Below are 23,666 nucleotides of genomic sequence, written 5' to 3' on the forward strand. Positions count from 1 at the left end.
ACATTTAAAAACTTCACTTTCGATCTTACAGCGCAGATTACTCTGTAATCTGTGGCTTAAAATTAAACTGTTTTCTGTGCATTTGAGGTTACTGGAACACAGACTGAAAAAAAATATTAGTCTATGTGCTCGACCTACTCTATGACCTATTTTTTGAATTTGTCGTTTGGTCTAAGCTAAAGACTGATAAATTAACCATAACCAAGATCAAATGCAATTTTTGAGGGGCTCAAGAGATAAGTTTTCATTTCAGAAGTCAAGGGTAGGGTTCTGCAGATACTCCGGGTTGAATGAATGTGCTTTATTTCAGAATTTGAAGACTTTGGTACAAGTAACTCTTTGAGAAGGTCAGATATATGTTCTCATCGTGCAAAGTTTGGAACATTTTTCCGTTTTCCGCCCATCATCAATTCAAGTCAGTTGCTGTATTGCAGTCAAAACTGACATAGTTGTTTTAGCCATCTGAAAAATAAATGGGCCTTGCTGTTCTTTCCAGCGTCATGGATATATCTACTCACCCTAACTAGAATGGTAAAATCATAGTCGATACCAAAAAAGCTGACAGTTAGAGGTTCCTTGGCATGTACCAAAAACATGGTATAACACGATTTATTCGATTTGTTCCATAAAAACCAGGGACAACTACACAAGTCACCGTAAAGATCATTAGACTAGAAAAATTCGTCTCGTCAATTTTGTAATTTTAACGATCACCACAACTGTTATGAGCGCAATAATAGTAATCCCTTAGAATGAAATAAAATATGTTTGATTCTGAATGGTTAAATTTATATTTATATTCTGAAGACCCTTTTAATCTTAATTCAAAATGTTGGAAATTTTTCTCAACAATCAATGGGTTAATCCACTATTGCGCTTATATCCTTGAGTATTCTGATTTTTCAAAAGTATTCTTTACCTCATCAATCAGATTTTGCGACACATTGATGAAGAGATATGCGATCACTAGGCATGTAGCAATGTTGACTAAAGATTTCATCATAACTTTGTGGCTCATGTTCTGTAATATATTTCATTATAATTACTTCAGTCAGAGGCAAAAATAACTCAAATTTCAGTTCGAAAAATAGAGGATACTGTGGATTCCGCGAAAAGAAGTAAATTCATTTATCGAAACGCTTTTAAACACGGAAATACGTTTGATTTGGATTGAGCTCGAGTGTTCAGTAATCTCCTTCTTCTAGAATATAGATCAATTTTTGTCACAGAACTCACAGAGCACGTTCTCATAGACTTATAACAAATCATTAGTCTATGCCCGTTCTTCATTATTAAGTCTATGTTCTAGCCTGTTCTGTGGTTCTAGCTCTAATTATTATTCGATGATTTTTAACGGTGACACTCCAAGTGGACCAAATGCATTCAAATATTTGTGTCCTGTGGGTAATATTTCGATTGGCCTGAAATGTTTGCTCAAATTTTGAAAATAAAGTTGAATTTCACTTCAAATTAGAACAAAAATAATAAATGGAAACACCCACTACACCCAGTAGAACAGCCTGCAATATCGAAAATAATGTTCAATTTCTGAGAAATAATATATATCTCACCATTTGAATGTTGTAATAGAAGGATGTAAAAAAAAGGACCACTACGAAGAAAACTGCTGGTAAATTTCTCCTCACAACTTGCGAAACAATTTTGTGACACCTTGAACAACATTAGAATTTCAAGAAATGCTTCACTTTTCTCTAGAAAGGTCAAGAATGAAAAGTAGAAAACTAATTTGATAAAAATTTTGTAACTATGATGATAGAAGCGTATTCTTATCTTTTGGTGTATTTGAAACATCTCGACGGCTTTTTAGACAATTAGTTTCTGAAACACGGGAACATTATTGAACCGAATGTTACTGAAAAAAAAACACATTCAAAATATTCTTTCAGAAATACTTTTCAAGGAGAAATTTTAGCTTATCTGTAGAGATATGAATCATTCTTGACATGTTTGTTGGGAAAGAAACTTTAATAATATTAATATTACGCTTTAATGTTTCGATGTTCCTGAATGCATCTTATCAGCGTTAGTTCCACGTATTTCTGGTATGCTCTATCTTCGTACCACATATCTTTCCTTCCGAAAATGTCTTCAATCGCCCTGATCCTTTCCCTCAAAATCCTTATGCTATAAGCGTTATCGCCAAGGATAGACATCATCATAAACAGAGGATTGCTAAAAGAAAGAGCAAAAAAAATTTTCAGAAAGAGAACCATGCATTGGAAATATGGGTACCAAGGGGTACTCTCGATGTCGCCTACTAAATACAATATGCAGAAAAATTCCCTTATATCGCCTGTGATCGGCAAACAGATCAAACTGGCGAAAAGAAGCATAACCACCACTAAAATTCTTGTGTTTCTGAGGAATCTTATATCGTTTTGAATGTGCTGAGAAGTGTCAAATTCGGCATCCTCAAATGTCCACATTTTTTTCTTTAAATCCATCAGGTCAAAGTGAGCCTCCGACGACATCAATGCTTCGAAAATCATTATAAGTTCCTGAAATAGAAACGAAAATTATGGTACAATCCTTCAGTTTTGAATGGACGATAATATAGTATTCCACACAGACTCTCGTCTGTCAGAATTCTTGAACTTTTTAACAAATGTGGTATTTTCTTGTGAGATTCAACTCCGAGTTGTGCAATTTTCATCGATAAACACTGCCGCGGAATGTGTCAGATGAAACACTGTTATAATTATAATGAAAAAATTCAAATTGAAAATTTTCACATGCATTGGTCCACTTGACGTGTCCCGCTGAGAAGTCACAGAAATATATTAAAGTCAGGCGGAGGGTACATTTTTCTTATTTCTTTTGGCGGTGACGGTTTTCTGTGAGTGATATTCTAATGGATTTGAACCATAGAAATTATAACTTACTTATGTTAGGTTAGTATATCTATGATTTGAACTAATTTGGATTTTTTCGATATGACCAATTAATGTACTTACGAAGGATACCGTTAGAAGCATAAATGAGTTCTTAACCAAAAGATAAAAGTCCCAATGCAAAAAGAAATAAACGGCAGTCAGAAAAATGTTCAGAATCATTCCAGACATGGTGGCCATTGTTATTGCCCTTCCCATACAGCACATGTATATCCATTGAATGTCCATTGGACGTACAAAATGGACATGACGGACATCCATTGTACGTCCAGTTATGTACAATGTTTGGTCCAGAAAACGTCCGACCCTCACTGGATTTAACATCCTATGGACGTACATATAGGATGTACAATGGATGTACAGACAGGATGTACATTGGACGTACATACAGGATGTACATTGGACGTACATACAGGATATACATTGGACGTACATACAAGATATACAATGGACGTACATACAGGATGTCCAGTGGACGTACATATAGGATGTACATTGGACGTACATACAGGATGTACAATGGACGAACATACAGGTACGTCCATTGTACATCCGAACCTCACTGGATTTAACATCCTATGGACATACCTATATGTTCGTCCATTGTACATCCTGTATGTACGTCCATAGGATGTTGAATCCAGTGAGGTTCGGACATTTTCTGGACCATTCATTGTACATAAGTGGACGTTATTTGGGAGTCTCAAATGCCCATTTTATTGGGGTTAGCATTTTTTAAGTTTGATTCGAAAAGGGTATTTTAAAATCCCACCTATCAATACATATATTTATTGATAATTATAAGGAGATTGAGATTATTGAAAAATGAAATGCCTGGAAATGTTCCACATCTTTATGTGAAAAATTAAAATAAAATAAATAACAAGTATAATTTGAACATTGGACTACTGTCCCTAAGCAAAAAAAAACTAAACTATAAAAAACTGAATATCAAAGAAGCAGATATATAGGTATATACACTGAACAGGAAACACTTATGATATATTTTCTATCGTTGGCTCCTCGAACCCATTTAGAAATAGCCTCTTCTATCTCCTTCCTGTCCCCTTTACTGGAGTGTATGGCCGTTTCTGTAAATTTATTTCATTGAAATTTTGCTGTTGTCATATCATAGTACATCACCATACTATAATTATAATAGAATGGTGATAATATCTATTGAAAATTGAATTTCTGGATGTTTTCTCGTAATTCCGTTTCATATTCTTATATTGTTGCCCCCCCTACCAAATAATAGATATTCATGGTTGTGAAAAGACAAAAATATATTTTTTACGATAGTATGAATATAATTATAACTAATGAAATCATCAAATTAACATGAAACAGAGATGAACATTCGTGGTTCGTATAAGCATTCAACATTCAATTCCTTCAACATTTCTACCCATTAGATTATATTTTTCTCTCTACACGTAAATTTGCCACTTCCCTCAACAATAAAAACTTTGACTAACCTCGTTTCTATCAAATATATGCACCCCACACTGGAACTAGAACTAGACACTATACCTCAAATGTAGTTCAACAAGCTATAAAGCCAAAATATTCACAAATTTACAAAATATGTCGAGTCCACTTCAAAATCCACTGATTACAGATTAATGAGGTTCTCTTAGATATTCTGTTCTGATTCAATATTTCGCTGTGTGTTACTGAAATGAAACTCAAAAAATAAATGTTTCGGTCTTTGGGACGAAAGTTCCAGAGTAAAAAAAGGAATAATTATGAGAGGGCGGAACATCTGGGTTTCAACACAGTCAGTATGTACCTACTCTCAATAAGAGCCGAGACCGACATGGCAGCAATACAAGGGTATATCCTTGCATGCACATTCCTGTTATTTCCAACATCCCTTATTTAAAGTACAATGGACATCCATAAAACGTCCATTTTTGAAAGTACAGTTAATGTCCAGAAATCTACATCCTACGAATGTTGTGAAATGAATAATTATAGATACTAGAAAATGATACATCCAGTTGTTGTACAGAAAAGTACAATTTCTGGAAGTACATATTTATATCCAGATCCGAACATCCAAAAGATGTACATTCATGGATAATTCACGTTGATCCAAAATTGTACGTTGAATGGACGTACAATAACGTACAATTTCTGATAGTACAATTAAGATCCAAATTTGTATATCCATAGGATGTCCAATAAGGGACGTATATGGATGTTTGTCCAACATCCCTTATTTAAAGTACAATGGACATCCATAAAACGTCCATTTTTGAACGTACAGTAAATGTCCAGAAATGTACATCCTACGAATGTTGTGAAATGAATAATTATAGATACTAGAAAATGATACATCCAGTTGTTGTACAGAAAAGTACAATTTCTGGAAGTACATATTTATATCCAGATCCGAACATCCAAAAGATGTACATTCATGGATAATTCACGTTGATCCAAAATTGTACGTTGAATGGACGTACACTAACGTACAATTTCTGATAGTACAATTAAGATCCAAATTTGTATATCCATAGGATGTCCAATAAGGGACGTATATGGATGTTTGTCCAACATCCCTTATTTAAAGTACAATGGACATCCATAAAACGTCCATTTTTGAACGTACAGTAAATGTCCAGAAATGTACATCCTACGAATATTGAGAAATGTATATGTAATTATAGATACTAGAAAATGATAAATCCAGTTGTCGTACAGAAAAGTACAATTTCTGGAAGTACATATTTATATCCAGATCCGAACATCCAAAAGATGTACATTCATGGATAATTCACGTTGATCCAAAATTGTACGTTGAATGGACGTACACTAACGTACAATTTCTGATAGTACAATTAAGATCCAAATTTGTATATCCATAGGATGTCCAATAAGGGACGTATATGGATGTTTGTCCAACATCCCTTATTTAAAGTACAATGGACATCCATAAAACGTCCATTTTTGAACGTACAGTAAATGTCCAGAAATGTACATCCTACGAATGTTGAGAAATGAATAATTATAGATAGTAGAAAATGATACATCCAGTTGTCGTATAGAAAAGTACAATTTCTGGAAGTACATATTTGTATCCAGATCCGAACATCCAAAAGATGTACAATCATGGATAATTCACGTTGATCCAAAATTGTACGTTGAATGGACGTACACTAACGTACAATTTCTGATTGTACAATTAAGATCCAGATTTGTATATCCAGAGGATGTCCAATAAGGGACGTATATGGATGTTGGTCCAACGTCCCTTATTTAAAGTACAATGGACATCCATAAAACGTCCATTTTTGAACGTACAGTAAAAGTCCAGAAATGTTCATCCATTGGACTTCCATATAAGGTCCGTGGACGTTTGTACTTCATTTGGATATAAAATGGACGTCCATTGGACGTCATGTGCTGTATGGGTTAAAACAGGTAGTTCGTAAAAATGAGCGCAATACGGGAATCTCTCGTGGAACATTGCACCTAGAATTTTATTTTTCAATTCTCTGTACCTACAGTAGATACATAAAAACGTTATTTCAAATCAAGATATTTACATGGTTTTGTATGTTTAGTACCCATTGTGACTCTTGGAAAATCTTTGTCCAAATAAAACCTTCTTCCTCATTCACTATATAAGTATATACACACCGCTGATTATCTGCTGAAGTTATTTTTTTATTCCTATAATTACCTGATGCAGTGTATTGGAAAAGAAGGGATGTCACATGAAGGCTTTATTATGCATTTTCAAACCTTTGAACGTCTCAAGTATAAGAGTATATATCAAAGAGAAAGACAAATGTTTTTTTAATGATCATGTTCCCGCCGCCAGTCTGTATAAAATAATTCGGGTAATCTATAAATATTATTAATGAAGTCAATATACGTCATTCCTGAAATGATGAACATTTGATATCTCCTCAATGAGAATTCAGAATTCATCTGATAAAAAATAAATGAATTAATTTTACACAGTGGATGGGGAAAAATAGCATATTTTTGATGAGGCGGTTTTCCCAGAATGAGTAGGTATCCCTTAATTTCATTATCGACTAAAATGTCTAAAATTCCAGACATAGGTAGTTTGAACTTGAACACAATAGGGTTATGATGGTCATATCATGAATATTAATTTTATGAACGACCAATTTGAATGACTCTTTCATATTCAATGGAAATAAGTAATTATTCATAAATGTTGTTGACCTGAAAACACACGCTCGAAGTTTTTTCCTACACGATATGCAGGTTTATTGAATACTGTTCTTCTTTAGTTATAATACCAAAAAACGACAATATCTAAAATGTATGGCCCACACGTATTTTACTTTTACTTTATTCGCTTTGAACCTGATGGAATTGCGTCCTTGAAGCAGATCAATTTTGTAAATTTTTTCGTTTCTACTCCAACTCTCTTCAAAAAGATCGCTACATATAAGTATGTTTCGACCCCTTAGTCATCTTCAGGCACATGGTGACAGAAATTTAACAAACGATGATTTTCCAATTGTTATAGAGGCTTAAGGAACCAATACTTCTTGGAGAATTTCCTCGATAAACATAAGAAATTCGAAGAAAGGATCTGATACGAGTAATTTAAGGTATATTCAAATAATTGAAGGTGATGTAAAAACGCAAGTAGGTAAATTGTTACATAAGAAGGAAAATATGGGGTACTATGAAGGCATTGTGGCAATATTAATTGAGAGCGTTGTGGTTATCCATCAAGTCTTGTTGGACTATCTTTTTACGACAAATAAAGGAAATCGGCACTTAGGACAACAATGATCAGTTTCGCAAACAAACGCAGTGAATATGGTAACTCTCACTCAACTCTGACTTTAACAATGTGTAAAAATAACATTTGTGTATGTACAAAATGCACATATTATGTAACTCTACGAGTGCCCTCTTTGTTTAATTGCACATCCCAAGAATTATCGTCGAGTTATTGGTGAAAGTGATTCACTATGATAGGTCAACAGTTGACAATTTATCCCTTCCGTTATTGTACTAGAGGTACCCCTCTGGTACTTCATTGTTCTATTCCACATTAACATTTTAATTAGATCCTCGATAACAGGATAAAGTTTTAGTACAAGTCTCGCTTTCGTGGCGATAACAAGCGGTGAAAACATTTTTTTTTTCGAGTCGCCGACATGGGTGAAAAAAAATTATCGACTAAGCGGGACGTGGATTGGTTCTTGGCCCTCATCCAGATACACGCAGCCTTCGTCATAGTCGTGGGGTTGCACGTTTGCGTTTTTCAAGCGCAGTGGAAGACTCTTTTTTTCAGTAAGTGCTTCATTTCTAACCTTACATTAGAGATTTCTGCCTAGGACGACCGTTAGTGCGAAAATAGTAATACTCTGTTGGTTTAATTTATCATAACTTCAGAAAAAATAATTTTTAGCATTCTTCTAGGTATTTTTCTCTGCCTGTTCGGCAATTTAGGACTGACAGCTGGAGCGCACAGGTTATGGGCCCATCAATCTTACAAGGCGTCCATAAAACTCAAATTGTTCCTTGCACTATGCCACACTTTGGCCGGAACTGTAAGTTAACTCTATTATTTTTTCTTTTACATAGAGTAACGCGTATGTTTCTTTTAGGGTTCCATCTATTCATGGGCAAGAGTGCACAGACTCCATCACAAACATTTCGGAACTGATCTGGATCCTTACAACTGCAGTAAAGGCTTCTATTACGCGCACGTGAGAGGATTTTGCTTCAAACTGAGCGAAGCCCAGGAGGAAGCCTTGAATGAAATCGATACGACAGATTTGGAAGAGGACAAAATCGTCATGTTCCAACATAGGTACGTGACACAATTCAATTTGACACTGAAACAATCGATATAAGAATATTGATGAATAAATGTAAATGTGAGCTCTACCGTTAACCGAATGTGTGACAAACGTACAATGGAATTCGAGAAATCAAATTCTCAAAACTCGGACTCATATCCTAATTTTTTTTTCGTTTCCGCACTGAAATGTTTTAGAATATTCATGCTCCATTAGAAACTAAGTGTCAAAATTAGATAAAATATCATGATTGATTACCAAACAATAGAATACATGCTCAGTTTCACATTCGAGAGGAGAAAAAACATGAAAATACGTTGGAGATCAGATATGCACCCGGAAGTTCTGTCAAAGAGGAACTCTCTTTGGTTCTGTTATAAATTAGTTACGATGGGCGGTAGTTCTTCGGACCGGTAGTTGTAACGCCCGATAGATCCAATTAGTGCTCATAGAAATGAGATGTAGTTCTAATAATCGGTAGTGCAAAAAGACCGGGATCATGTTCCACAATCAAATAAACGCACGATATGGACATATGCGATAAATTCTAACGAAAAATGATGGACAAAAACTTATCGTCGTTTGTTTTTAAGGTATTATTGGTATCTGTTCGTGATTATAGCAGTTCTGTTGCCTGTGAATGCACCAGTTGAATACTGGGGAGAAACTATAATGAGCTCAGTGGCAATCGCAGGCTTCATGAGGCTTGCAGTCATTTTCCATTCCAACTTGTTGATTGCTAGCGCCACCAAACTCTTGAGTTTAGCTCCAGGTGAAAAGTAAGTATACGGGGCATATGTACCCTCCACCATATTGTACCTAATCATAAAGAGACTGCGTGCGCATTGAACTAAAGAAGTTAGTTCAATGTGCGTGCGTGAGATTAAACATATCCCTTGCTTCTTTAGGTTCCCCAGTGATACCAACCTGGCCTTCCTCTTCACCAAAACACACTGGATCTCCTATCATTACATGGCGCCCTTCGATTACCAGACGGGAGAATACGGGAAATATGGCGACGATTGTCCCACCATGTTCATCAAAATGTGCGAAGCCTTGAATCTAGCCTCGGACCTGAAGACGGTGGACAGCGACACGATAAGGAAGGCTCTCGTCAAATCCGTAGACGAGAAGAAAAGTTTGTCGTCGACTCTGCACGAGATGCAGGAGATGGAACAGAAGAGGAAAGACAACATTTTCAGACCGACGAAATTTTTCTAGTCTCGATAAAACTACGTGCTTATTTTTTCAATAAAGATTTTTTATTTTGTAACTTTATTTTCTTTGAAATGCTCAGTTTTCCAGAAAAATCTTCGTACAGCTGAAAGTGATAGATATTCTGAAAGAGCAACTTTTCTAGTTAAAAATCTGAGAATTTCATGCATCTCGGCGCAACCGTTCGGTCTTGACGAATATTTTTCTACCTTCGAAAAATACAGAAAAAGATGGGATTACTAACTATGACACTCCTTAGGTGGTAGCCATATGCCCAAATAGTAACCATGACTACTGAGTCATTTTTCCGAATCTATAATAAATTGGACAGGAATATTAGACAACTTTTCATTTTACCAACTTTATTTCAACAAGTGATAAAGCTTTTCGAACGAAAATATAAAAAGAAAACTGAACTTTCATCTCTTAAACTAGCATTATAAATAACTAAACCTACAAATCGAAACTTCTACAGTAATTTCGCTTGTGCCCATTCGCTCCTATTCTACACGCTACTATAAAATAACCTTACTACGAATCAACAGCCAAAACTTAAAGATAATTTTCAAATGTACAAAAATTACAGTCTCATGATTTATTAGTAGAGGAATAAAATTATCGAATACAAACAAACACCAGCGGAGCAGTTGAAGAGGTTCCCTACTTTGAAGAATACTGCCAGGATATTTCAACATCCCTAGGCGGTTTGAAATTAAATTATGTCTTGTTTACATTTTTTTTCGAAAGTTAATTTCAAATATAATGCATTTAATTTTGTATATATATTTTTTAAATAGGTTTCCGATAAATTTTTTATTTTCGAAAAATAGTTTCGACTCTGAATGAATGAATTTATGGCTCATCTGACCGATCAATAAATAATATACATACATTAAAAGAATCACAGGTTTTAAGTGTTATCTCTCTCATAACAATTTTTTACTTGAGAATAAAGAATCCCGAATTTAAAGTTTATCTAACTTTGAAATGTAGATCTGAATCCTCCTACGAACTAGACATTTTTCTGTACCTGATCACGGCCTCTGTGTAATCTTCTTCGGGCTGATCTTTGTCGCCCCATCCCCAAACTTCGTGGCTGCCATCTCCTGTCCTCAACACGCGTTTCTTGACCATGTCGTCGGACACGGTTTTCAGGTCGTACGCCCAGCCGATCTTGGCGAAGAAGTCGATGAGGGCCGTGGAATAGTTCAAACTGTATTTTCCCAGTTCGGCTGTTTTGTAGTCCCATGGGAATGTGTGGTGGTAGTTGTGAAAACCTTCTCCGAGGGCGAACAGGGACACAAACTTGTTTTCTGAGGGGCTGATATTTCTGGAAGAAATAAACGAATTTGAGGAATGACGATAGCTGTAAAGGAAGTATTTTTTCTACTTGACGTAAGTTCACGACATATTTGTTCGCTACTCTTTGATCGAACATAGACAAAGCCTTCAGTGCTCTATGTTCAGAATCTAAATGAGGTTCTATGTCTACACATAGATCTTCCTATCCAAATTCTATGTAATATGAACATCGAGATTCATGTCTATGTTGGATCACAGAGTATTATTTGAGAAAATCTGTGGCTGAAACCGAAGCGACATCTGCAGAAGAGAGGAAATGTTTGTAGACGATATCAAGGTCCAAGAGTTGAATGAAAATGCTTCATACCGCATCTCGAGACTTCTTCAAACAAGAAAAATCCCGGATATTTCAAAATCTAGGTTAAATATCCAGATAACAAGTTATTTGAGCAAATAACGTTTTTTATCTGTTGCTACTCGAGATTTTATAATCTTGACAGCCCTGGGTAATTGGCAACAACTCCGTTTTATCTGTGATTGATAAGAAAGAGTTGTACAATTTGTTGAATCTTGCGAAATTATTTTACATTCGCCTAAAAATCGTTGCGAATGGTCGTCCTTGACGACTGGATTTTGGACGAGCCTGAAAATTACCGAATATCTTATCTATGGACGAATGAATGGACAATTGTTATGGAACTAATGTTGAGTCAGTTTTTATCAGACGTCAGGTGAAACTCGTCATTAGCCGACAGATAATAATTATTTCAACAATGCAATTTTAAATGAAGACCGGTTCAATGAAGACACTTTGTACATTTTTTAGTAAAAATGACTTTTTCGAGACGAAAATTGTGGTTTCAAATGAAAGTGTTTGAGAACATCGATGTCCACATCTAGTTCGAGCAAAGAGTAAATCCTTGGTTCAAGCCACAGAACACCCAAGTACATATGTCGCGTTCGGCCAGTAGACTCTATAAGCACTTTTTGTTCCGTGTCGTTCGGGCACGCAGTTTCAGAACAAAAAGTGTCAATAGTTGTCGTTCGTTCTTGACGGAGTGGAGTTTTCGGAATCAACTCTATGAGCCCCAGCTCCCAAGGTGGGGCGCGAAAGGAGTTTGTGTAGAAGTAGGGTTATGAAACGAGACAAACCATAAAAAAACAACTTATAAACAAACTATTCATAAAACTGTAGAATTTCCGTTTAATCCACACTAAGAATTATCTATTCATATACATTTTCGAACAAATTGCATTCAAATTCAAATGTTTCCCATGATTTTTGTGGTTGACATTTGTCATTCGTTCACTCAAAAATTGCCAATTTGTACAGACTCCATTAGCCCTAGCTGATCTGTGATAAAACTCTAGTTCTACTCGCTCTGTACCGGTGTTTACTGGCCGAACGTAGTCATAGAAATTCAAGCACCGAATAAAAATTTTCAAAATTTCATATAGTACCAAACGACGAATCCACTACTTCCATAGACCTATCGTTAATGTCTATGAATTCGGGATTCCTGGACGTAAGTTTTAGATTGCTGTATCTATAGATGTGCAAGGTCAGGTTGGATGAATAATCACGTTAATATCGCTTTAACATTCGACCCCACGTAACAACAAGCCAGGATAAGATCAGTCGAACGATTCAGAATATTGCAATCGTTTCGAACCTTGCGAAAACCTTACGTAAGATCACAGACCGCTCGTATGACATTGATAATGAAATAGATCGCGACCTCTTTCGGGCATATAGATAGGGATTTTAAAATTAATCACACGATCGAGTGTACGGGTGGAAGAGAGACGAGAAAGAGCGAGAAATAGGTACAACAACCTCATCGCAGAGACAATCTTAATATATCTGGCCACTTCCGTCCGCACGACATCCAACCGAATTTTAAATTTCGAAGAAAAGTGGTATCGTTATCTAACATCGCTGATATAACGGCGTAACCTGATACTACTTTCTTTCACGAATGCATAATTTATTAATGATCGATGGCTCGAACCAAAAATGTTTGGTGACTAATTATACGAATCACTAATAAGATAGAGACTGTATAAAAAAACGTTATGAATTTTACACATTCATCTTGAACCAAGTAATAATTTTTAATTCATTACAAATTATATAAAAAGTTCTATGTACTTGAATTTCGCTCCACAGATTACAGAAACAATGTTCTATGTCTGTGAATACAGAAAATCGTTTCTATGTTTGTAACACACAAACTAGTATCTGTGGTTTGCATTGCCCAATGAGATGTGACTCAACCATAGATTACAGAAACTAGTTTCTGTGTTACAAACACTGTGACGAACATAGAAACTTGCGATTTAGGGGTTCGAAAAAGAATTGATGGACTCACTTGTCGTACGGCCTCCATCCGATCATGTGCGCAGCGGAGTTGACCAACCAGGTGGCGTTGAGGGTGATGCAATACCTGAGGATGTTGAGGCAGTAGGCGTTGGTGAAGGTCTCGCCCCAGAAGTACATGGGGGCGGCGGTCGGCAAGATGAAAGAGATCAGAGGCATCAGGATCATGTAGTGCTTCTTCTGGAAGCGGAGGATGGGATCGGCGTACAGATCGGACATGTCGATCTGCGATCCCTTCTTCTTCACTTCCGGATGCTTCTTGCACAACAGCCAGCCGACGTGGGAGAAGAAGAAGCCGTTCACTGCGTTATGAGGGTCGGCGTGGGTCTCGCTGTATTTGTGATGGACCCTGTGGTCTCTGGCCCAGTCTATCACCGCGTCCTAGAAGACAACATTGTTATTATAGCTTAGGGCGCATTTTCAACAATTTTTTTTTTATCATGTCACAAGTATACACTTACTTGGAAAGCCAAGGTATTGCAGATGGTCAATATAACTCTGAGCGGCCATTTTGCTTTGTATGCTCTGTGCGCCCATAATCTGTGTGCGCCAGCTGTTATTCCAAATCCACCAGCGGGGTAAAGAATGAATACTGCAAATAAAAGGTCATTTTTATCCGATTTCTTTCATACATTGATGAAAAGAAAAGAATGAAATCGAAAAAGTACATTTTCCCTGAATAGGTGCATCACACTTGCATTCATTATTATAATTATTATGAAGGTGGTTTAAACGAAATATTGAACTATGATCATTTCGGCTACCCCAACTCAAAACAAAAAGGCATGTAGTTGGCGCTTGTAGTTGTAAGATAAGATAATTAATCGTCCAATTATAGACGAACTTCGGTCGAGTGCAGGATATCGCTATGGAATTTCCTAGACGGCTTGGCGCCAATTCGTATCGGTTAAATTCAAGGAGAACCATCGCCTTAAATGAAATGGAACGATGAACTCGCTTAAATCCTGCTATAATTAGGTTGCGAAAGATAGAGAAATATTTCTGGAATCACGCGATCTTACAGCTCATAATTTCAAAGTTTCCGTAATGGCAACAAACAGTGTTATTTCTTCTTTTCCACATAAGGAGCCAATATTCTCGAACTTGAATTACATCTACCGAAAAAATTCAAAATGTTTTTTTTTTTTCAATATTCAACTTACCAAGTAACGTTGTGTAAATTCTAGCTGATGTAAAGGCTAGATAAATCCCATACAATGCGACAGTGTGAAGAAAGGAGAAGATGATGATATTCCTCCAAACCAATTCGTAAGTTCTCTTCTCTTGTACAGGATGTTTGTGTTCTGTTTTGGTCTCGGTCAGAACCTCAGTTACGACGGTCGTTTCCATGTGGGGTGCCATTCTGAAAGGAAAACAAAAATGAGCTCTATATTTCAGACGCTTAAAACCGAGAAAACAACATTCGAATTGAACGGGAGAGTTTTCAGCTCTTAATTCTATCTATGCAACTCATTCAAGGATTTCATTTAAATTATTATCTGTGATTTCCCATCACAGAACAAATAACTGAAAATTAATTCATCTATGGTTTGTCAAAATCCATAGAGTATGTCGACCTTGGAACATAGATCATTTATGTTCTAAGATGTCGACCAAAGATTATAGAGTTAACTCTATAATCTTTGATGTCGACGATTAACATCGCACCAGAGACTGATATTCTTTTATAACAGATTTAATTCTGTGATAACGACGATTTGACAGATTTTTATGTATTGAAGGGATGGGACGCAGATCGGATTTGCAAGGTAACAAATTCCTTCTGCAATTTGGATTCGAGTGCAAGCTTCGTGAATAGAGAAACAACGTGTGAAATTTGCAGTTTGGTTGAAACAAATATGAAATAACGCGCTCAAAATAAAACGTGTGTACGAATTTTGGCTGAGGTGGGAACAATCGAGCTATCTTTAGAACCTAGGCCATCTTCAAATTATCAATCACAATGCTAATTCAAATTGTAATAGCCAAAACAGTTCCCGAGAGAAAAATACATAAGGATGTGAAAACTGCGAAAAAAATGTTCACATGTAATTAATTGCAAAAAAGAGGCAAAAACATAGTTTTCCCAAATCCCTTGGACATTTCAGTTGGAGAATGACAAAAAACCCGCTCAATCGCCAAAAAGTTATTTATAAAAACTATGAATATTCAGAGCCAAATTATTGACAACACTTTTCATTGAGTTCCCGAACTATGTATTTAATTATATCTATTATGGCGATAATTTATGTGTGTTTATTCATTTTTATAACTATCGAGAATAGTGTGAAAATTTCATGCTACGTTACACGGGTCCATTATTGAAATGAGTTTCATGTAATATGTTAATTCCTTGTTCATTCAACTACGATAATCAGCTTAATATTTTTCGATTAAGCTTTCATGTCTCGATTCAGCTCATTCTTTGAGGATATTTGGAAATTAATTCCCTAATAAAACCTAAATTTTTACGTTGGTAATTTTTTGCTGAAATAAACTCATTGTATATTGGCGATTAAGTTGAAAATCATTAGAATCGATAAAATTTTTATAGAACATAGATATTCAAGGCGATTCAATCTAAATCGAGATGAAAGGAAAGAATAAAATTTAAATAATTACGTTTCTAGCGTATATAGCGGAACAAGAAACAATGTCAAGGTGCTTTGAAAAAACCCTTTTCTGTGCCTACCGACAACAATAATTGGAAAGTTTGTATGTTCAGGACTTTCAAGCATGATATTCTTCAATTCCATTGGTGGGTTTTATCGCATGATTACAGTCCGAGTCCAAAGGTTACTCGATCTAATCCGCAAAGGCGAAGCGTAACCTCTAATCTACAGGTGCGAATTTGATGCAAATGCAAACATGATGTCGTTTATCATTTAATAATTTTTTTTCAGAACATAAATCCATCTTATCCCTATATTGGCTATTTGTTCCCTCCTCTGTGTTATGTAAACTGCTTCTATGTCCAGGAAGGAATTTGTAATATATTTCTTTGGTTTCAACGTTGTTGGTTGTATTCAGTGGTAGGAACCACAGATGTTTAGCCCTTAGTGTCTTTGTATGTATTCTATGCTAGATTATGACAGTTCGTCATAGAGTGCGTAGGAGATTTTCATTATCATTCTATGCATGCGCTTTTTTATTTACACCATGACCTGATTTGACATTAATCATTGAATTTTAAAGTTCACTACCATTTTATTCTATGCATTATAAAAATCCTTTTTTATCAACATTCGAATCGAGAATGCAATCGTACTACCTGATTTTACACCTGTTTGTCGGAAAACAATAATGTGCACTATAATTTATAGTATAAATACGGAATTACCTATACATTTTCATTTCAATTCAATTGCGATGAGAAAATTTAACAATCCAATGAATCTTTGGATTAACGACTGTTTTAAGACTTTCCTCCAATTATACATATCGCTATTCATCTAGTTTTAAATTGAAAATTTACCCATTAGAAAAAACAACAATAAAAATTAAATGAAGTGAATAGATTTTCATATAATGATTATAGCCATATACAACTGAAAGGAAGAAGAATAAATCAACATTTTTTTCTTCATCTTATCATGAAGTAATACCTATAACATATAACATCAGTTACACAGCCACTTTCCTCATTTGCGGGTAGCACAAGTTTTCCGATATTGAATTTTGGAAGGTCCGTAAGAAAGAAAGTTAATCAAATGGTTATTGGAGAATCGATAAACAGATCATTTCTAATGGATAGCGTGAAAACTTTATTGCGCTGCTCGATTTTCAAAGAATTTAGAATGTTTTCTGAAAATGAGAACGATTTTCGCTTTTGTTTGTTACGTACAACCAAATGAATACCGAATACTCACGATTAACCGAGTTAAGAATAACGGAAAATAATTGTAGAAGTACACTCGTTAGACCGTTTATTTCGCACCTACATTTCATTTTCCGAAAACTTTTCTTTTGCATAAATTGAAATGGAACTGCATGCGAAATAAGTAAATGAGTCGACTGGAAGTGAATGATAATAAGAGTGAAAAATTACGAAATTCGGTTACCTACTTTCGCCAAGATGAAAGTAAGGAAAAGGCAGGTAACAAATTTGTGGTTATGTACAGAATTCGACCGGTACCACCGAAATTGAATGACTTTCAAATGAGATGGGATTTGAATGAACACTTACTCAATCAGATCGGTTTATCCTTCCTTTTACACCAAAATGTTCACTTCAGAAGACCTGTGTTTTACGAACGTACAAATAAAATCCACGGTATGATATGTCGTTAACCAATGTAGCGATACTGGATCGAAGGATTCCCTCGTCGACTTTTATATAAGATAATGATACAATTTGCGAATGATGACAAGTCTAAAGTTCAACGAGGAATCTCCAATCCTCTGGTGGACCCGTGCAAATCTGAAGAGAGCGAGCGTGATAGAAACTTAGAAGCCGAAAAATACGATAGCGCAGGTTCTGTACACATCACGCGATCCTGTGCGGCCTGTCAGTGCGGCTATTTGCTGAACGAGTGGCGTGATACGTAACCAATGCCGTTTTGGTTGGATGTGGCGGTTGTCTAGACACGTTGCTGTGGATCCTCTAAAGGCGGTCGCACTTTGAAGGGTTTACGTTACGAGAAACACTGCGGTTGGGGGATTCCCCTTATAGAATTAAGTCGATTGTTACTTAATTCGAACCCATCCCACACCTCTCAAAGCGAAATAAATCAGCAGTTTCTGTGAACCAGAGACAAACTTGTCTCTGCTGTGAACTGTTGATCATAGATGAAGATTCTTTGTCATTGATAGCTTGGAAACCAAATGTCCATAGAGAGATTCTGAAAGAGATTCGTTTGTCACCATTGAACTCTATGGGAATAGAGTTCAATGTTTGTCACATAGAGGATTGTCTATGAGTTTGTCTATGTCAATGTGTTGGTTGAACTTGCGAATCTAATTCTATGATACTTCTCTTCGTTGTGTCAGGTCATAGACATAGGGAGTCTATAAGTCTATGTTCTGCTCATAGCTCATGCTCTATGTCTATGATCATAGACATAGAGTTTCTAAATATGTCTATGGGCAGAACATAGACATATAGACTCTCTATGTCTATGACCTGACACAACGAAGAGAAGGACCATAGAGAGTCTCTATGTCTATGGGCCTAGGTCTATGGAGCAGAATAGGGAAAAATTAAGTTTATAGTTACTTTTTATATCAGAAATTCACTAGAAGGATGCTCCCTATACGAAGAATTTCATCTTGATGTGATATAACAAAAAGTCGAATGTAGGAACAAATCATAATCATTGCGAGAAATACGTTTTTACAGATGATTTAAAAAGTACGAATGTAATAGCTTCATTAGGTATGCTTTGAGTACATGCTATAATCAAATACTCTAAGTACGTTGACGCTGAGAGGAGCCGAATTTCCACTATCTATTTTCCAATTTACCGGTTTATTTACACGTAAGTGGACTTTGTACATAAATTGTCGCCTACACTCAACAGGTGTGGATTTCTGACAAAGGTGATACTGATATGAAAATTAAAGAATATCATTGCGAATATTCTTAATTTTTGTTTTAATCTCTCCTCCCACAACATTTTTTTAGGCTAATAATTTATCGTGATCAGATTATACGCGGGATAAAAGACAAACTACGTTGTTATTGATTTTCCAAATGATAAAGTTTTACAAAAATAATAAAGTTCACTCAGTACATGCATATGTTTTTCGTGAGATGGAATCGTTCGTTAAGATTAAAGTTCGGTATAGAGTTATTTCTGATGTTTACCCCGGCATGATTAAGTACAAAAAGTTTGTCTATGATAAAAACTGAGCGGAGTCATCTCGAACATCGTTATAATCATTGATGGATTTTGAGCTCTACCTTTGAGCACAGAAAATTATTTCAAAGCTTACTTGACAAGTTTTATTTTCATACTCATATTTTAGGTGGATTTCCAAAACCTGATATAAACAATGCGATTTACAAAGAAATGGATTATTAATCCAACGAATTTGAATCAACAATACCAACATGAGAATTTTATGCTACTTTTGTTCGTGTTTCTACATGGATTTTAACAGCATTTAATTGACCTCGTGCAAGTAATCATAGAAGATTGGAACATTTTTTCAAAATTATTCAATTTCACCAATAATTGGACAATTTTCGATCTAGTTGAGGACTATTTTCATCAATAATATGATTAAAAACAAATCAAATTATGGATAATTGGTTCGTGAATTTGAAACTGCCGAAAATGTTGTTTTTTGTCCTTCGTCTGATATTCCATATTTCTTCAATGGAAATCATTAAAGTTTGTACTAAAATAAATTTTTCCGAATTTTCTCTTTTACAGAGATTTCTTTCGAAGAATTACTATGGTCTTTGAATGGAATATTCCGAAAAGCTCAATGTTGCAAGCGATTGTTTTTGATCTGTCTGCAGCTCGAACGTTAATTATATCTCTGCAATTTTTAATACTTTATCTCATTGGAATATCAAAAATGCTACAGTCCGTCTCCTCTTTTTACCGAGTCAATCTGCCAATTATGCGTTTAGAGATATCCTCATCAGATGGTTTTGGACTTCAAACCCAGCAAACGAGATCCTCTATCGTGGCAAAAACGTGATGGTGTTTACACTTGGGATAGTAGCAATGATTCATCGTATCCGCACGATGTGAATGTTAGCCGTCTGGATCAAATTGATCATGAGGGGCGACAATCAAAATAATCATTCATGTTTTCTCGACATACCTACCTACCACATGACATATCTTCTATTATGTTTTTATAATTTACAACGGAAAATATACATTGTTTCGTCTTTTTCATCAGTTCAAAATGTACACTGATAATATTATGTATGATATTCAAATTTCTACACGATACATAATGTATAAGGCATATTGTGGTCTATTGTTGAAATCTCCATCTCAATAGTCTTTCATAATCAATTTCGATTCAAACACTGCTACTCCATGAAAATTCATAATTGAACTAATATAGACATGTTTTTTATAACAACGAATTTCACCTTCACCTATCCGAAAATTCTATTGTTATGGCTTGTAATACGCTTAACATTTTTGTAGTGAAAAAATTACGTAACAAGACAACAAAACATAATGAATAAAATGACAAGAACTATACTTTACGATTCTGTGGTTGACATGTTACAAGCTAAGCACTACGTTCATGGAGCTTGGAACATAGATATGGAGGTATAAAACCATTGAGAATGGATGAAGAGTTGTGGCCACAGAATTCAATTGAAATCTATGATTCAGACAGTTCTGTGACATTAAATGAGGAGGCACATAGAAAGTTAAAGTTTTTCGATATTTATTTATTTAAACTGGTTGAATAGAAAACTTGATTCGTATCAGTTATTATAAGTAATTCACAATCTTTTATTTCGTGCATACAAATGAGTTTCATTCAAATCCACGTTCTTCCGAAGATTATAATAATTCTAATACAGTCTCCTTATCCGTCGCACGAACATCAAATTTTCTATATTTGTCTACTATCGTTTTAAAAATTATTATTCATAAATTTTTTCACAATTCGGGTTTATCGCGAGTAATAACCTTTCCAAATATTTGATATTATTGTTCGTTCTTGATTCGACTAAAAGCGGGCACCTTGTCCTAACACGTTGATATCATTAGATCACTACGTAGGTCTTGCGTTAACGCGTAGAAATTTGTTGACTTTTATTTCTACACCTCACTATCGATGTTAGATACTAATTTTCAATAATATTTTTCTCGAAATCGATTAAGCATGGTATCTAAATTAACGTGTAGAGTGACCTTGACCTTGGTCTGAGGAAAAACTATAAATTTATGCTTTGGTTCCGAGTAGAATATTCACTTTTTTCCGTTTCCTGTCTCGAATTCATTGTGGGAAAATGATAAATTATGATTTTTTCCAAGATTGCACGTCACTTGCCACATCAAAGTTATCACTTTTCCTCATTTTTCTGGTAGCATGGGGATGTAATACTCTTCATCTTTTAATCTTTTTAATTGTCCAATATACTCGCCACATATTCATGTGCAGCAAGTAGGTATTGGCAAAGATATCGGATTCAAATAACAAAATTGTAATGTTTTATTGTCTTTTGTTCTTAAGTATAGCTTTTACAAAAACAAATCAGTGCAAAACCATTTGCATTTTATTCTCCTTTTATTTGACGTCTTGGCCCCATTCAAAATGTGATCCGTCTCCAAATTTCTCGATTGTTTTTTTGACCAGTTCCTTCGATGGTTGTTTAAGATCGTAGGCCCATCCGAGTTTGGCGAAAACATCTATCCAAAACGTGGTCATGTTGAAGTGATAGCTGAATTCGGAGGCTTTGTAGTCCCAAGGAAAGGTATGGTGATAATTGTGCCATCCTTCACCCATGGAAAGGAATGATACGACCTTAGTCTCAGCCGGATGTATATCCCTGTAAATATATAACTGTCCAAATTCGAGAAAAACTGCTGGGTCCGATCCTGGATTGTGGAACACGGAACAAGTCTCGTGTATAAAGACATAAACTGTGATTTCATTTTATCCACTTCTATGGTTCAAGTAGTTCAAATTATAAATAGGTTATTTATACAACAGCCGTCAAACCATAGAACTAGCGCCACCGATAGTTTACTTTCTATGCTCGGCGACTGACTTCTCGATCATTTTCATTCGATTTACAATAATAAATGGAAATTCTTACAGAATACCTACTTGTTGTACGGTTTGGTACCCCACATATGTGCTACGCTGTTCACAGACCAAGTGCAATGAAGAAGAGTGACCCATTTTCCGAAAGAACTATCGAAGCTTGTCTGCAGATCCCACCCCCAGAAATACATGGGGATGATAGTGGGAAGGACGAAGCAAAGAAATATTCTCAATGGCCAAAAGTATCTGAAAAATGAATGAGGTTCAATTTTGGATTGATAATTTCTGATTTCGGGATATTTTTCGACTCACTTCTGATGAAAACGAACCACCGGATCCGCTAGAACATCGCTGCAGTCGACCGTTTTACCTTTTATTATAACATCGGGATGTTTTTTCATCATCAACCATCCGCAATGAGCGAAAAAGAATCCTCTCCTCGAGTTGTGAGGATCGGCATCGGTTTCGCTGTATTTGTGGTGTACCCTGTGGTCTCTTACCCAGTCGAACAGTGTATTCTGGAAAAAAATATTGAATTTGAGAAAAAAAAGAGGATGAATGATATTACTTGTCCTGCGCTGGTGTAAGCCAACATGAGTAAAACTCTCAGAGGAAACGTCGCTTTGTAGCATTTATGTGTGAAGTATCTGTGCGCACCTCCAGTTACACCAAAACCACCTATACTGCCAAAAAATATCGCTGAAATATGAATAATTAAGATGAAATTTTAATTTCGACTTTTCCATTATGAAAAATATCACTTACCCCAACATACCATAGGAAAATGTTCTGGTCTGATAGAAAAATACACCTTGAAAGCGTACAAATGTACGAAAAACAGAAAGAACACATTGAACCACTTTATCTCGTGATTTACGTATCCCCAAAGTGTTCTGTAATTAGGTTCATGTGCAATTTTCGTTCTCGTATCGCTGTAAAATATTTCAGGCATCATTTCTGCTTCTGCATCCCCGTACGTAGCTAATAGAATATTAATCTATTGGTACAACTTGATCGGGCATTTTTGCGATTTCCTGAAATAAAAAGTATAAAAACTGATCCCTGCTGAATTTCTATGTAGAGAATTTATTTGCTTGCATCCACGCAGCAAATCATATTGATTGATTGACGATTAAAATTTACAAATATTCCGTACATTTATAGGGATGAATATGCAAAGCTCACCTTCACTGTCAATATTTTCGAATCGATATTATTCTGCTAGCATCACTGATTTCAAAACAAATAATTCCGCTACAAGATCGACGCAAAGAAGTATCGAACGCGTGACAATTTTCATTGTGCCTTCGTCAATATAGTTTACAATTGTTGAAGTTTAGCTAACTTGACCGAATTTTG

At 35.6% G+C, this 23,666-nt stretch overlaps 4 protein-coding genes across 4 annotated transcripts; 1 reads left to right on the top strand and 3 right to left on the bottom strand.

Moving 5' to 3' along the window:
- Window positions 1–314: 314 nt before the first annotated feature.
- Window positions 315–2,710, bottom strand: LOC123318447. The gene is made up of 5 exons (XM_044905066.1): window positions 2,005–2,710; window positions 1,572–1,671; window positions 920–1,021; window positions 519–671; window positions 315–462 (listed from the first exon to the last, which is right to left on the bottom strand). Exons 1-5 carry the CDS (start codon window positions 2,508–2,510, stop codon window positions 412–414), a joined length of 912 nt encoding a protein of 303 aa, XP_044761001.1. The 5' UTR covers window positions 2,511–2,710; the 3' UTR covers window positions 315–411.
- Window positions 2,711–7,935: 5,225 nt separating this feature from the next.
- LOC123318446 (acyl-CoA Delta-12 desaturase) lies at window positions 7,936–9,989 on the top strand. The gene is made up of 5 exons (XM_044905065.1): window positions 7,936–8,204; window positions 8,334–8,464; window positions 8,522–8,727; window positions 9,310–9,495; window positions 9,625–9,989. Exons 1-5 carry the CDS (start codon window positions 8,069–8,071, stop codon window positions 9,935–9,937), a joined length of 972 nt encoding a protein of 323 aa, XP_044761000.1. The 5' UTR covers window positions 7,936–8,068; the 3' UTR covers window positions 9,938–9,989.
- A 287-nt stretch (window positions 9,990–10,276) lies between these two features.
- Window positions 10,277–18,120, bottom strand: LOC123318445 (acyl-CoA Delta-9 desaturase-like). The gene is made up of 5 exons (XM_044905064.1): window positions 17,800–18,120; window positions 14,777–14,976; window positions 14,075–14,205; window positions 13,606–13,994; window positions 10,277–11,261 (listed from the first exon to the last, which is right to left on the bottom strand). Exons 2-5 carry the CDS (start codon window positions 14,973–14,975, stop codon window positions 10,937–10,939), a joined length of 1,044 nt encoding a protein of 347 aa, XP_044760999.1. The 5' UTR covers window position 14,976; window positions 17,800–18,120; the 3' UTR covers window positions 10,277–10,936.
- A 3,608-nt stretch (window positions 18,121–21,728) lies between these two features.
- LOC123318697 (acyl-CoA Delta-9 desaturase-like) lies at window positions 21,729–23,649 on the bottom strand. The gene is made up of 6 exons (XM_044905390.1): window positions 23,493–23,649; window positions 23,073–23,341; window positions 22,876–23,006; window positions 22,620–22,825; window positions 22,371–22,553; window positions 21,729–22,089 (listed from the first exon to the last, which is right to left on the bottom strand). The coding sequence occupies exons 2-6, from the start codon at window positions 23,260–23,262 to the stop codon at window positions 21,828–21,830; spliced, it is 972 nt and encodes a 323-aa protein (XP_044761325.1). The 5' UTR covers window positions 23,263–23,341; window positions 23,493–23,649; the 3' UTR covers window positions 21,729–21,827.
- Window positions 23,650–23,666: the final 17 nt, after the last annotated feature.

Source organism: Coccinella septempunctata, chromosome 8, assembly GCF_907165205.1.
Source record: "Coccinella septempunctata chromosome 8, icCocSept1.1, whole genome shotgun sequence".
Lineage (NCBI taxonomy): Eukaryota > Metazoa > Arthropoda > Insecta > Coleoptera > Coccinellidae > Coccinella > Coccinella septempunctata.